This window comes from Carassius auratus, chromosome 17, assembly GCF_003368295.1.
Source record: "Carassius auratus strain Wakin chromosome 17, ASM336829v1, whole genome shotgun sequence".
Taxonomy (NCBI): domain Eukaryota; kingdom Metazoa; phylum Chordata; class Actinopteri; order Cypriniformes; family Cyprinidae; genus Carassius; species Carassius auratus.
This window is the reverse complement of record NC_039259.1, coordinates 17472150-17488582: the sequence shown is the minus strand read 5'-3', so window position 1 is coordinate 17488582 and position 16433 is coordinate 17472150. Positions and strand designations below refer to the sequence as shown.

General features: G+C 37.8%; 1 protein-coding gene across 1 annotated transcript in view; it reads left to right on the top strand.

The window, feature by feature from the left end:
* Positions 1 to 16433, top strand: part of crybg1a (crystallin beta-gamma domain containing 1a) — a 39592-nt gene that overhangs the window by 16770 nt on the left and 6389 nt on the right. Inside the window, 12 exon segments of the mRNA XM_026286120.1 lie at positions 3612 to 4816; positions 5974 to 9568; positions 9570 to 10028; positions 11196 to 11234; positions 11420 to 11538; positions 11633 to 11807; positions 11979 to 12118; positions 13645 to 13771; positions 13879 to 13914; positions 15160 to 15335; positions 15522 to 15648; positions 15845 to 15990. Coding sequence (XP_026141905.1) covers positions 3612 to 4816; positions 5974 to 9568; positions 9570 to 10028; positions 11196 to 11234; positions 11420 to 11538; positions 11633 to 11807; positions 11979 to 12118; positions 13645 to 13771; positions 13879 to 13914; positions 15160 to 15335; positions 15522 to 15648; positions 15845 to 15990 — 6344 coding nt within the window.

The window sequence follows — 16433 nt, the reverse complement described above, 5'->3', positions numbered from 1 at the left end:
GATGCCAAACAAAGAACACACCTTCCCTTTTTTGAAATATATTAGCAATAACTTATACTTATGGTTTATGTTACTTGCTATTAAGAAAATGTTTTCCAGCAATATATATATTTTTAAATGAATATTCATTTAGTATTATTTTCAGTACATTACTCAAGGCACAATGACTATAGAGCAAGATTGTGATCAACCAGACTGTTAAGTTAATGGCTCACACATACTTGGGACTGAACATGCAATTAAATGTAATACTGATACATCAGAAATTTGATTTATTTTATTTTATTTTATTCACTGTCAGCACTGGTGATATACATAAGTAAAAGAAGAAAGTTGACAATTGCAATACAGAATGAGATCAAATGTAATCAGTAAAGTAATTAATTGTTATATCAGGTATTTTTTATTAATATTAAAACAATATCTTTTTATATTCATCTTCTAATTTATAAACTAATTAGACATGACATAATAAAGTTAGCCTACTTAATAATAAAAATATAATTCTTATAAGAAAATGTCATAATAATAATAATAATACTATAACATATGATTATTATTATTAGTGTTATTATTTGGCCTTATTAATGTCCAGTAGTCTGTGGGGAGAGCCACGCTGGATTGAGAGGAAGGGTGTGGCATTTAGTTGGATGTGGTCGATTTTCATACATTGACTTGTGGATGAATAATGTTGTTTAACTTTGAGTTGCACAACAGCTCTAAAGTGAGCTCGCTCGTCTGTGGCAAAACCTGCAATGCTCCTGGACCGGCGCCACCAAAGTAAACAGAACATGATTTCGACTTCAAAAAGTTTTGACATTTTTCCGGCTCGTGCAGTTTGCGACTGGACAGCGACTGAATGAGCTCACGATCTGAAGGTCGATTGTAATCGAGGACCGAGCTGGACTAATACACGATCGTCTATGTGTTTCTTTTGTTTTTATTTCTGTGAACTTTGGACTGCTTACTGCTTGTGTCCTGATTTTGGTACATATGTAAAACAATAAGCGAGACTGACCCGATCCTTATTTACAGCTGGATAAAATGGTAAGGAGAATGATATTTTATAATATGTTGAAGGAAATCGTGTGTGTGTCTGTGTTTTCACAGATTTTTGGCGCTTTGCAGAGTGCTTTTTGACTTTGTCTCAAAACATAGTGAGCTGCCTACCTAGACAAGTACGTTTTGGAGTCACATGCGCGCTCAATTTTTCCAGAAGTGCTGTTTGGATCTTCATGCGCGCTGAGCTGAGTCGGAACCTGTACATTTAAAACAGTTCATAATATAACCATGTTTAAACGTTGGGAACACGTTAATTATGATACCCGAAGTGCTGTCTATGTAGGCAGCACTCGGTTTTGAGACATCGTCTTTGTCCTAGTTTGGGATAGTTGCACTTCTTTTGAAGAGGTAGCCTACGTTTGTAAGAACTGATTCAATAGGATTCAATGATTCTGCTTTTAAACGTACCGAAGTCACATACCGGTTTATTTTTTAAATAAATGTTTTAATGCCCTCGTTTTATATGTTGCAGCCATGATTTAAAAAAAAAAAAGCAATGTAGTAGATAACAATACAAGTAATTTACTGTGTAATATGTGTACTGTGTATATTTATTAAGCATATATAAATACACACACATGCAGTATTTAGACAATATTTACATCTATATATTTAGATCTTTTATATTATATATCAATATGGAATATCAATATTTAATATGGAAATATATTTTTTTCTTAAATATATACATGAATTTGTGTGTGTTTATATACATAAATATACACAGTATGTATACAGTATGAATGTGATTAATCATTTGACACCACTAATATATAATAATTATTCCGTAGCAATATTCCTATCAGTTTTCTGTCAGTTTATTTTAATTACCAATCCAATTGCATCTTTTACCTTTATTGAGGGGATCTTCTCTCCTCCTACTTCATCTTTCATTTCAAATTCTTACATTTAATCTATCATTTAATTATAATGTGATTATTGTTATCTCTACGTTATCAAATTAAATCATTTACACTGAAAAAATTTAATTGCATTGAATGTTGTTATGATATTGTTTTAAATATTTTTTTTGGAATATACAAACAAGAAATGACGGTGGAAATTATTTTTTTTTACTACATTAAATTACTACCAGTAGGTGCCAGTAGTGAGTGTTTAACGAGTGTCACTGATTTGTTTACTCAAGCGACTCGTTTAAACAGCTGAGTTGATTCATCAGATGTTTACGCATAGGCTAATGGAACTTTGACTCAACCGATTCGTTCAGAGCACGGAATCATTCAGCAATGAATCGGTTGGTTGCTGTGAGATGCGCTGATTCCATTTTTTAGTGAGGCTCCGTTCGATCTGATTCAGTTCGTTTTGTGTATGAATCGTTCAGTCTTTTTTTGTGAACCGATTCACTAAAAGGTATCGACTCTAAAGAATGATTCGTTCAGGATTCGGACATCTCTAAAGTTATAAGGTGGAGGTAAAGACAGGGAGGAACGTGTTTCAGAGAGAACTGCTCCGTAGGGGAAAGTATCATTTATTATTAACGGAGAATTGGCCAGGTATGAGTTTAGTCATTTCACCTTGGGTGCTCCGAGGTTTTTTTATATGCACTTTTTTTTCATAACGTATAACTGCCGCTGGTGTATGGAATTTATGTTCCTGTCAACGTGGCGCTGCTAATACTTATGTTTATGTATCCGATAGATGGGTCAGATGCTAGTAAAAATGACTAAAACAATGTATTTCAGTACACACTTTTTTCAGCCATTATATTTTGTTAAGTTTGATTTAAAATAGATCTTAAGTACAATATTTAGAATTTTCATTGTCACTTAAAAATGACTGATGCAGTGGTACTACCAAGTTCTCACATTTTGTTGGATATAATATTATCAAGATGTAAGAGTGATGTTTCAGTTGCACCGTTATGAATCTGAAAGCTATATAATGTCTGATTAGGGTTCTGTGCTGACTTGAATAACGTTTGTAATGTTTTAGGACTTGTCTCAAGTTGTCCTGAGATATTTTACATAATTTCTTGAATAATTGTGTCACTATCTTATGTTGAATACCTTAATGCTATAACTAAGCTTATGCAAATTGTAATCTCATTAAATGTAATCATGTATAACTTAACATGAAACAGTAAGGTAGCTGTGTGGTCTAGATTGAGTCATGCAGGAAGTTCTGTTCACACGTGGGGGAAATAAACATCAGTTACCATAGATACTTTGGTTATCTATTGGTAAATAAAGATAAACATCCAATTACAAAGCAGAATACATCAGCAAGAATGCAAGAGAATATGTTGGAAATACAAGTAATGCAGAGGCTCTTTGCATCTTCTTAAAGTGCAAATAGTAAATCAGTTCATGTCATAAGATGATTCTGAAATATAGAAATACACTGAACTTTTTTTGTTTATTGTCCTCTGAATCTTTTATCATAATTTAGCCAGTGGAACTAAAATAAAAAAAGCTAGCATTAACCCCTTCAACACAGCCACAAGTGCTCAAGTTTAATAAGAGTTTTATAATTGATATCTGTATTTATTGAGGTCTTCTTACCTGTTTTTATCTTTCTTCTTGTTCCAGAGTTCTGAGGAGAAGAGTGGAGTTTTTAACCGCATTGGAAGCTTTTTCAACCGGAAGAAAAAAAGCAGAACCGCATCGGATGACAGGGATGAAAATTTGTCACCAGAGGCAAACAGCCCACCCGGGTCCTCAGAATCCAAGGAACTGAGACAGACTCAACACAAAGATATCGACGACTCTGTGTTTGGGCCGGAGAATAGAAGTCCCAGTGTGTGTAGCATAGCCTCCAATGTTGCAGATGGAGGAGACCTGCCTTTTGCTGACAGCGGCAGCAGCGGACGAGGAAGCGTAAAAGAGGTGGAAGTGTTCAAGGTGAGCAGGGTTGAAACCTCCAGCGACAAGAAGACAGAGAATCTGGTGAAAGAGGTGAAAAAGAAGCTCAAGGTGTACCTGGAAGAGACAACAGATCTTACAATAAAGAAATGTGCAGACGGCCCTATACACACTCCTGACACGCCAAAGTCACCCGCGGTCACAAGCGGGACGGAGAGTAAAAAGACAGTTTTGAAAACCACCATCACAGGTGGTGGGAATTACACAGCGTTGGTTGGGGTGACTCTGGGATCACAGTCCAGAAACTCATCATCCTCTGATATTCAGCCTGGAGAACCGACAGAAACAGAAAGCATGGGGAAGAAAAACAGCGCCAAACGAAAATCACGTAAAATAAGTAATCAAGAAAGCAATAATGAGCTTCTTGCCCCAACGAACACCACTTCTCCTGAGGCAGAGGAGAGGTCAGTGCAATCATCTGCCTCACCTGGTCAAGTACACAGAGCCGTGTGGGCGGAAACTCACCTGACAGAGGAGGAGAGTGAGAGCTCAATTACTGACTCACTCTCTTCTACAGAACCTGCTCCGGCCAGCCCAGTCGAGAGTTATTCTGCCCTCAGCGCAGCTCCTAGCAACACTCCGGCTCCTTCTCAAGCTGCGGAGCAAGCCATCTTCACCTTACATGCTCCAAAGGACAGCACTGACCCACCAGAGGAAACTCCAGACAGCCTTGTTCCTAAACGCCTGCATGCTGAGAGCAATGAAGAGAAAAGCAGAAGCTTGAAACTGTCGATGAGTGACAAAGTCTTTGCTAAAAGAGTGTTTGTTGGTTCACAATCAAGCCTAGACGGGGAAGAACAAGCAGACACAGAGACTCAAAGTGAGACTGATTTGGATTTAACCCAGAATGTACAGCAGGTTAAGGTGAAAATGTAAGTAATCCTGTGTTGTGTTTGTGCGTCTGTGTTGGGTTACTGAGCAGCGAGGCCTTTGTTCAGTCTATACAGTGCAGATTACTATGTGCAATATGATACTTGGGTTCCCATGATTTTGAGTATGAGACGAAAAGTGACTCTTGAGATCTTTCCATAGATTAAGGTTTCTGTTGTATATATAGTATATTGTTCAAAGCATTGGAGTCGGTAAGATTTTAAAAATGTTTTTGAAAGAAGTCAGTTATTCTCAATAAACCTGTGTTTATTTAATCAAAAAATACAGTAAAAACAGTAAAATTGTGAAATACTTGAACCATATAAAATAATTGTTATTGTGTTTAAATACATTTCAAAATGTAATTTATTCCTGTGATGGCAAAGCTGAATGTTCAGCAGCCATTCAGAATCCAGTCTTTAGGGTCACATGATCCTTTAGAAAAGATTCTGATAGTCTGATTTTGTGCTCAAGTTAATAAATAAATATTATATAAAAAATATATACATGTTGAAAATGGTTGGGCAGCTTAATATTTTTGTGGAAACCATGATATGTGAAAGAATAAAACTAACCATTAATGAGGGTTGCCTAATGTTGAAATACTGTTGTCTCAGTGTAATATGATTTTATTATCTTGTTCATCATCATATCATCATGTAAAGCTGCTTAAAGTTAATTACCACCTGTACAGTGGAAATTAAGTAATCACTTCAGTTTCTATAGCAGATTCTATAATTGTGTTATTTCCTTTTGTATGATTTGATCTTTACTTAGCACAGAATGAATTTACCTGAATAACTCTGTGCAAGTTCACATGAGATTAATCAGACCTTTTTAGCTGAGTAATAGAAAAAAGGTCTACACAATTAATTGATATGTCACGGATAAAAGTTTAAGCTGTTTAAGTCGTGGACAGTGATGATGTCAAGATTAGAAATGCGGTCAAACAAGTTCACAAGAAGTGATCAGAAATAATTTGAGCTCTTCAACAGGAAATATGCATCTATGGGATGGTTTGCATATGGGGTGTTGTGTGTTTTTACACGCTTGAAGAATTCTAATTATTTCTCATTAATGTGATGCATGCTGAAAGCATATGAATGCGTGGATCCTCCTTGTCTCTTAACATTGCTGTTGCTTTTATGTCTTTCCACAGATTACCAAACCCTAAAAGTGTAAACGTCAAGCAGTCTTACCGACAGACAAACGAGTCAGTAGGAGATTGTGCTGTTTTTGTCCAAGAGCAGCCTCTTGATGTGGATGTAGATCGCCCCTCTGAACATTCATCAGAAAACAAAGACGCTACAGACTTTGGGGAGGAATTGGATTTGCCAGACATGCCAATTAATAAAATAACACTGAACACTGTGATGAGTAGTCATCAAAACTCATCTATGCCATCCAGACGTACAGACAGAGCCACCAGTGGACCAAATGGGGGAATTAAAGTAAAGAGCCCTCCACCACAAGTTGCCCCTAAAACAAAAGCTGTAATGTCTCGCATTAAAAGCCTCTCTGAGGCATCAAAGATTGAAGTGCTTCCAGTACGGAGGATTTCGCAGAAGCAGACAGATCAAAAAGAGATTAAATCACCAACAGAAAAGGACCAGTCTGTTACACTTAATAAACCAAATGAATTCAAGACCGGAATTCCCAAGAAAGCCACACCAGAGGTTCAAACAAAACCAAAGAAAGTGGTGGAGGTTGTTACAGTGTATAGTGTTTCTACAGAAGCTGAAAGACAGAGGTCCACCAAATGTCAGAATGAAGAAACATCAATAAGTCCAGAGCGGAAAATTTCACTGACTAAGAAATCAGAAGAGAAGGATGTTTTGGATGCCTCACCAACGACAAAAACTTCTCAACCCACTAAAGAACAGGTCAATCTTTCAAAGACTAAAAGAGAAAGAAGTAAAGAACTAAAACATTCCCTGTCTTTGGATAAATCCCCATCTTCCCCATCTTCCCCATCTTCATTGGAGAATTCTGGTTCAACAAAACTTAACACTGAATTCAAAACATTTAAAGATATCCAAAAGTCAAAAACACAACCGACAGCTGCCACTGACAGAAGTCCAACATCAAAAAGTAGTTTTTCCTATTCAAAGAGTAAATTCAAATTAGGTGACACTAGCAACAAAAGTGAGACAAAACTTTCTTCCTCAGCACCTGGCACTGACACGTCAGATAAGAATATTGAAAAGGAGAAGCCAGTGAATGAAACCCAGCTGAGCGGGCCAAAGAGTCCAAAGAAATTCATGACTGATGTGTCACCAACAGGAAGGAAGATGCCTCGAACGACATCATCGAGCCTTCAGAAACAGCCCTCAGATAGAGAGGTTGCCCAAGGAGAGAGTGAGTCACATGAACCAGCCTCACTGCCACTTACCAAGCCAGAGAGAAATGAGTCATCACCGGTTAACGGTCCTGTTGCTGATGGCAAATCTTCCAAATATGATCAAGCCACTGGGAATGCTGTGGACAGGGTATCGCCAGAGCTCAAATTGAAAAGTCCTGTTAAGGAGGTGGATGATTTACAGTCACATCTCAAAAGTTCCACTAAACTCAAACCCAAGAAAGATTTTAGGAAGGCAGAGCCAGCTGCAGCTTCAGATTCAAAAACAGACAAAGGTGAGAAAACAAAAAATTTGTCTGTCACACCCACAGCTGCTTTGAAATCTGACAAAGAAGATATTTCCAAGCAAACAAAAGCCATTTCTGAAAGTGAAAATTGTGTTGCTGCAGAGACCAAAGTCACTCCAGATGTGCCACTTTTAGAAAACAAAATTTTACAAAACAGTCGACTGACAGAATCAAATCTATCAGTTTCATCAAACCCACATGCACAAGTTGCATCAGATAAACAGGCAGATATTACTAAGCCAGTTGAAATTTCTACAGCATCCAAGACGGCTAAACAATCAAAAGCCTCTTCTGAAACCAATGGTGAGAAATCTGGTGCTGCTGAGAAAGTCACACTGGAAGTGTCTTCAGAAAAGAAAGATTTGAACTCAGAAAAGCAGACAGAGTCAGATCCATCAGTTTCACCAATCCTACATGTCCAAGATGTACCAAATAAGAAGTCAGTCAAAGAAAAGCCACTTACTGGATTCAAGAAAGAGAAATGTGGCTCTTTCAAGGAAAATGAAATTTCTTCAATACCTGTGACGGACCAATACAGAACCAGTGATCTTAGCACTCAAAATATTGGTAAACAATCAAAAGTCTCTTCAGAAACGGAGGGTGAAAAATTTGGTGCTGCTGAAAACACGGTCAAATTAGATGTGTCGCTTTCAGAAAACCAAAATTTGCAATCCATAAAACCACAGACTGAATCAAATATACCAGAGTCACATGTCCAAATTACGCCAAATAAGCAGTCAGATGTTGACCCAGACAAGAAAGCGATGTGCTCCCTGTCTAAGGCAGATGAAATTTCTGAAATTCCAAAGACAGCCAAACAATCAAAAGCCTCTTTTGAAACGAAGGATGAAAAATCAGGGGATACTGAATCCAAATTGAAACTGGATGTGTTGATTTCAGAAAAGAGCGATTCACACTCAGAAAAACAAAAGACAGTGACAGATTTACCAGTTTCAACAGAATCGCATGTGCAGCATGCTTCTAATAAACTGCCAGATGTTGTTAAAGAGAAGTCCCATGTTGGGTTTGAGACAACCTGTAATCTGAGTGGTCAAGATAAAGAGAAGTCTCGCTCTTGTCAGGAACAATTCAGTCAAGTAATTTCAGAGGACTCATCTGAAACAACCCAGAAGACTGAGACCAAAAAGCTCAGTGTGGAAAATGCTATGAATTCAGATTTAAAACAATCAAAACCAACTACAAAACTAGATGAAAAGGTTAAAAGTGAAGAAGAAAGTGGCAAACACAAAGTATTAGAGAAGCAACTGGTTCAGTCTGGAGACTCACATAAAACAAACCCAGAGTGTGTCAAACAGAATGAATTAAATAAATTGAAGCAAGTTGATAAGACACCAGTAACAGTGATCACGGCTCCAGAGGCTGCTTCTAAACCCATTCGAAAAGTCAAGGATCTTCCAAAGCCTCATGATAAAATAACAACTACTAACTTACAAAAGCTGAAACCATCAACTGACCAAAGTGTTCATCAGTTTATTTCTCAGAATCTTCCTTTGGACCCCAAAAGCCTCTCGCAAAATAGCAAAGCACCATCTAGTTGGTTAGACGTGGACCGAAGTTTTGAGAAGAAGAAAACAGAGAGACGTTTGGATTGTTCTGCAAGTGATGACAATCTGCTTGACACTTCGGATGACTTTGATGATTTCATTCGTAACATCAAGGAGAACTGCTCCCCTTTCTCTTTGCCACCAAGAAAACATGGGCAGAACAAAATGCCGTCACCTCCTTTTGCCATGCCTGCCATTAAAGAAGATCACTTTGAGAAGATATTTGACCCAGAACAGTTCCAGTTTGGGACAAGAAAAGCTGCAGGACCTAAAGACCCCTCTCCAGCCATGATGATCAAGAAGAAAAATGAAGAGGCAAAAACCAACCCACTGCCCAAACGTTCTGAGGACAGCCTTCTTTATAAAAGTCTCTCCTCTAGACGGGAACAAGCCCAAGCTAAAAAGGTCACAGTCACTGACGAGAAAACTGTTGGGGAAAAACCGAACACTGAGGGCTCTGGAAAAGTGTCCTCAAGATTGGAAAGAATGTCAATCATCTCAAACCTTGTGAAATCCCCAAACACGGCAAGAAAAGCCCAGAACTGAACCAAGCTCTCTCATTGATGGCATTCAGTCACCCATAACACCACCCCCAGAGGCGTTGCCAACCTCAGGAGATCGAAAGGACATACTGCTGTCCCATGCTGTCACCTCTGCAAAAGAGGGGCTTGGTGATTTGCCAGATTCTGGCAGTGTAAAGGCAGGACCTGGTGATTCAGTAAAGAGCCCTTCCACACCTCCAGCTCTTCCAAGTTTCTCAGAAGTCAAGCTGCCTGACTTTTTGGAGAAGTACATGAATAAAGGGAAAGATGCAAACACCATGAGCCAGCAAAAGCCTGACACTGGCTCTGTCCCTGTCCCTGCATTGGATTTGAATCTCACTTCCAATAAATTTAACTCAAGCATGGGACTGCAAGGCATATCAGGATTAACATCTCCATCCAACATCACTCCGCAGATTCCACTGCTCACACCCACCAGTCTTTCACCAACATACGCAGAGGTAAGAAAGATATGGTTAAAATGGACATCAGATGCAAAATCCACTTATACATAGAGAATATAATTGTCTTAGCAGTGTGTGGATAGGACCACTCTACAATGATAAAATCCATTCACTCCTTTTTTTTATAATCTCCAAATAACCTAAACAGTTTCAATCATCAAGCCATTATGATTTTCTGAGCAGTATGGTGTCAAGGATTTTGCCGACATTTCATGAAGACACTAAAGAATCATGCCAACTTTTGGAAAATGAGTATTCAATGCCCCCTTTAATACCAAATGTCTATTGTTTCATGAAATCTTATATGAATAATGAGAGTAATAAAGCCCCAAAATTAGTATTTTTTTATATAATTTTTTTTAGTTTGTTTTAGGTAATTGGCTAAAAGTACAAGTATTAGTTTTCAAAGCTTACATTTACTCAATTACCAAGTTTTAAGGAAAATAGACCTTCAAAGTACAGAATACATACCTGTACTTCATTGTGACATATATCTGTCATCTTAAAAAAAATGTTCTGTCTGTCTTTCTGAGATTAGATCAGATCAGATCACATTCCAGTGTAACTGTAAACCTCCTTTTGGCTATCAATGTAGTCATTCTGGTCATGAGTTATTTCATTTTCCACTAAAGTACAGATTCTTTGAACATATTTTTTTACTTTTTATTTTAATAACACTTTTCACTTAAGTATGTTTCTGCTAGATTTTGACACCTTTGTACCTTTACCTTTGTACATTTACCTTACACCTACAAACCTTATTTATTTATTATTTTCATTATATAATGGTAGTATAATGAACAGCATGTGCTACACTAATGCTTAAAAGTGCACAAAAGCCTCTATAGTTATTTTTTCACAGGGCTGTAGGGCAGGCTTGCTTCACCTTTGAAACTACTTATGTTGTCTGTACCTGCCTGTTCCTTTATCAGTGAAAATTTTGTCAGTCTTGTCTTTAAGACACAAGAGGAATGTTAAGCCCTGTAGGCTTCAGTTTGTTTTTATAGGTACCACTGATCATAGAACCATGGTGAGCTGTGCTGTTTTTGAATCAAAGGTCCAGTCAGTGTCTCAAAGTAGTTTAGAAAATGTTATCAATGTTCATGTTAAAAAGTTTATAATGAAAATAATGTTTGAATATTAACTTGAGTTTTTGATTTCCAGACACCAGGTGTCCGAAGCTTCCACAGACGTCCTGGAAAGGTATTACAAATCTGAAGATAACATTCTATGCAAAATCATTTACTATACTTTTATTTAGTATGAATTTTAGTACAGCCAGTTTACTGTTACTTTCCAGTTAATTATCCAATTTTACAGTGCTTCAAATAAGAAAGGAAAAAAGTTTAACACATTTATGGAGAGTGTTTCAATATTATTGCTTGCAGATTGTGATATACCAACAACATAATTTTGGAGGAGAGGCATATGAGGTGTTCAGAGACATAGAGGATGCCACCTCCATAAACCTCTCTCCACTCATTTCCATTAAGGTCGTTAGAGGATGGTAAGAACAGTCACTTCAAATCAACATGTCACAAATCCTATGATATTTTTTATGTGCAAGGTTACTAATGTTAATGTTTGTCTTGTCCTGTTAGCTGGCTGCTGTATGAAAAGCCAGGTTTCCAGGGACGGTCCATCGCTCTGGAGGAGGGGCCAGCAGAGATAGCAAATGAGTGGGCGGAGACAGAGCCCAGTGGGGAACTGGGGCCCAACGGCCTGCCACTCCCAACCACACCCATGGTTATAGGCTCCATTAGGCTTGCATTAAGGGTGAGAATCATGAGTCACATAGATCAACGCTTGACCTCAGAACTCTGATCATTGAGTCAAATTACCCAAAGAATCTCTTAAATACAAAATAAATCAATAAAATGCATTACCATTGAACCGCTAGTATGTATGCTTGCTCTTTGATAACTTGCTCTAGTATTTTTCTCTCAGGACTACAGCACACCAAAAATCGACCTGTTCACAGAGCTGAATGGTATGGGCCGAATGTCTTCATTCTGTGATGACACCATAGAGACCTGTTCATTTGGTATTCCTCAGAATACTGGGTCCATTAAGGTTCACAGTGGAGTGTAAGTGAATTTACATGAATGCTTACGCCCAATATGGGATCTGACAGTGAAGTGAAAACTTGGTTGTGTAACATAATATGTTAACAGTTATTTGAAATTTCTCAACTTGATGATGATTTTTTGACCCAGAGATAAAAAAAATTACATTACTATATACAATACTAAAGTTTGGGGTAAAATTGTATACATTTTTATCAAAGCACATTCTCTTGTGCTCCCAAAGGCTACATTTATAGTTATGCAAAAAATAGTTATACTGTGAAATATTGTTACACTTTAATACAGGGCACTATGGAATACTTGATTCTGATTGGTCAGTCGCGACATTCCGAGGTATGTTATCCCTCGTTAACAACCGGTAAAAGCTGATAACACAGGCTCAATCGGGTAACTGAAGTCGGCGCTGTACTTTTGCTAGGAACAGTTTTTGTTGGCGGAAGCTTTGTGTTTCTTTAGCTAATTAAATAGTAAAACTTGATTCAAAATGGTGTACAATTATATATGTCATCCTGGTATCGCGGACTTGCTCTCTTATTTCATACAAACGCAGTTGCTGCCATTTTGCCACGATTGTTTTGTACGCTGTAATGGATTATTAGATAACCAACGAACTGGTAAGATTTAAAAACATTTTCACCTTAAATCTTTTATTGCCTTAATTATTTATGTGGTGAAATGTTGTGTAATAAGTGGTTCGACTTCACCGTTTCCCTTAAATGTCCCTCTAGTTTGAACTTGCTGCTTGCTTGCAACTGCTGTGTTCACGGAAGATTGCGTTCACATATTTCAACTCAAATCAATATTTCATGTCTAATTTACTTATGTGGCAAGCTTCATGTCGGGGTCCTGAACACCCTGTCGGGGTTAATTCTGAGAGAACTGGATGTACATTATCCCTTACTTAAAATAACTGATTTCTGTTTTAATACAGTAGCCATTACTCCAGTCTTCATTCACATGGTCCTTCATTAATAATCCTAATATGCTAATTGTTCTTGTTAAATGTTTAGGAAACATTACTTATTATAAGTTCTGAAAACAGTTGTTGCTCTGTAACATTTTCCCTCAGATTTTTAATGAATGGAAAATTCAAAAGAAATCCATGTGTTTGAAACATTATAAATGTCTTTACTGTCACTTTAGAAAAATCTTACTGATCCCTAACATATGATCAGTAGTGCATGGGAGCAAAACTCAAAGCTAAAATGAGATATGAAGGACACAAGCGTCATGTTTGTCCTCACTGCATGATCAAGTGGAAAGTTTTGAGGTTAAAGCATGTGACCTGTGTTTGGAGTTGAGAGACTGTGAGAGAAAGAGACTGTGTGTCTGTTGGAATGTTGTTTTCTTCTTGTTGCATGTTGGATGGAGATGGAATTTTCAAAATGTTTTTTTTTCTGCCTTGGAATGTTTGTTCTTTGCCAAAACTTCAAGAAGCATGTTTTTAAATTACAAAATGAAAGTTGTCCTTTAACAGGTTCAAAAACCCTTTTAGATCTAGTCTTACTATGTTTGTGTGTTTGTAGATGGATGGTTTTTAGTGACCCAGGTTTCCAGGGTATTTTGGCTGTTTTGGAGGAAGGAGTGTATCCCTGCCCTCAGGACTGGGGCTTTCCCGCCCCCTTTGTCGGATCACTGCGGCCCTTGAAAATGGTAATTACATACCACTCATTTTCACACACTCATTCCATCTCATTCCAGCTTACAACAAAATGTATGAACAGAGGTTTATATACAACTGTTCTTTTTGCTTTTCACAGGGTCAAATTAAGGTGGAAAACCCCAATGAAATTAAGGTGAGCTTTACATGTTAAATCACATTGAACATTGATTGAACAAAAAGGTGTGCTTCAGCTCACTGAGAAAAATGCAACAACTTAAGACTAATTTTGCACATTTATTTGGCGAAAGACATTCTGTAAAGCTTTGAATTAAAAGTACCTGTTGGTGCATGTAGTCTGGACCAGATCGAACATGCCCAGAGGGGGAGTTGGTTCTTGTTCTTTGCTTGCTCAGCCCATGCTAGTGTTTGTTCTTTTGATTTCTGAGCCATGAAAGAGCAGCGTTATTGTGTCTGACTTTGATGGACCACGGAAGTCGGCTTAGTTTCTGTGAAGTGAACCTCACAGGGCTTCTCCTGAACTCATGTCTTCCTGGGCTCTGAGCGCAGTATACAGGACTTGAGTTGACTCTGCCTGAGGCTCAAAGACACTGGGGGAAAACTCCACGCACTCCAGTCAAACACTTAACATGTTATGTATTTTGTTGTATGAAATGAAGCATCTTTTTCGTGATAGTTTTTTTTTTTTTCAGGAGAATTTAACTGAAGTATTTATTTCATATATTTTAACATTTGAATTCATTTTATTCGATTTATATTCATTGTATGCTATTTAAATTAATATTAATTAATAATATATAGTTCAGTCTTGAAACTCTAGATGGCGCTGGCTGACAGGGCGTTAACTTAACTGATTATATTCTGAGAGTTAAACGACTTGGCACAAGTTGATTGGTTCATGCTGCATATGCAGCCAGTGAGCTTAATGCCTTGTATTTAAATGAAACCCTCCACCTTCCCCAGCTCCACCTGTATAGATCTGCTATGGGTTATTTTATATGCTATTTGTGCAGTAGCAGTATGTCTTATATACTCATAACACCATATCAACATATGCATTGGCAGTAGCAAGTTCCTGTACTTGCTTGCAGCAGCAGCAATAATCTACAACTACAGCAATAACCAAAGCAGCAGCAATTAGCAGCAGCGTAGCATATCTATTCCGCCAAGATATATCCATCACCATGATGAAATGTTCAGAGAGTTGTCATGATTGAAATGAAGTTACAAAGTGTAGAAAATGTACTATACCAATCAAAGCAAAATCAATGTTGGCACTAAATGAAAAATTAATTTCTGGTGGTCTGTGTTGCATTCAGTATTTATTCACATTCACAGTATTATTCACAAGTTCCAGTGTGTCTCATAAAATACATGTGAATACATGGCATTTATTCTAAATATTTCTATGTGAATTCAGGTGCTACTCTTTGAAAAACCAATGTTTCAAGGGGAGTGCATAGAGATCGAAAAGGACATTTACAACTTTGATGAAGGAGAGGAAGAGCAGAATGAAGAAGATGAGACTGAGAGTCCTGACAGCACCAGGAGAAAGAGACTGAGTTCTGTGGGCTCAATGAAGATACTGAGTGGTCTGTGAGTAAAACTTTTTGACAGTACAGCTGACTTTGTCGGATTTAGTTTTTTTGGTTTGGTCTGGAAAGGCAGCCGGACCATCAATATGTCACCAATTTACTGTAGCGCTGCACATACCTTTATTTCTTGATGCTTTATTGCCTTTAGCTGGATCCAGCAGTGATTTTTGTTATTATTCATTTATAGCTGGGTAGGATATTCTGCACCAGGGTTCGAGGGTCGCCAGTATCTTCTGGAGGAAGGAGAGTATGCAGACTTCAGTGACTGGGGTGGACTGGAAGACAGGCTCCTCTCTATTCGTCCAGTGTTAGCAGTATGTATACGGAGACCTTTTCTGAATCAAAGACTTCAAGATTAATATTAAATAAACAGTTTACAGCATAACCTCATAACCTCCTCACAGTAAGGCATGGTGAGAAGACAAGCATTAATAAACTTTGTTTGGTCTTTATGTGTGTTATTCTGATGTTCGCTGATTTAAGGTGATAATGGTTTGTGCCCTTCTGTAGGATTTCATGACTCCTCATGTGAGAATGTTCAGTGAGCGGGATTTCAGCGAGAGAGGGTTGAATGTGGACCTGCTGGAACCTGTCCTTAGCATGGAAACCACTGGCTTTGGCATAAAGACACAATCGGTTGAAGTCCTCTCTGGCGTGTAAGTGTCAACACCTAAGCTCCCTGTGATGTCCTTCAGGCATCACTTTTTCTTTCTTTCACAACCCTCGACCTTGGTACGGCTGTAAATCTCTCAGTGAAATGTTTATTAGCCCTTGTGTGCAGCTGCTTACAGAGATAAAATCAGAAGTAGTTCACTCAGAAATTATAATTCTCTCATTATTTAACTCATTAAGTGTACAAAAATCACCAGCCATATTTGAAGTAGTAGAAACACCGAAAACAGAACAACAGACAGCAGAATGGAGTTATTAGAGATTATGGATGTCTACTAAGTATTTATGCAATGAATATAATGTTGAACATTCAGTATTAATGCTTGTATAGCTGACGTGCGCGAGCTGAAAAAGCACACTGAGTGGATTGAGCGTGATGTGCCGGAGATGCGCAAGCTTGTGGACTGAATATACCTTTCATCACTGG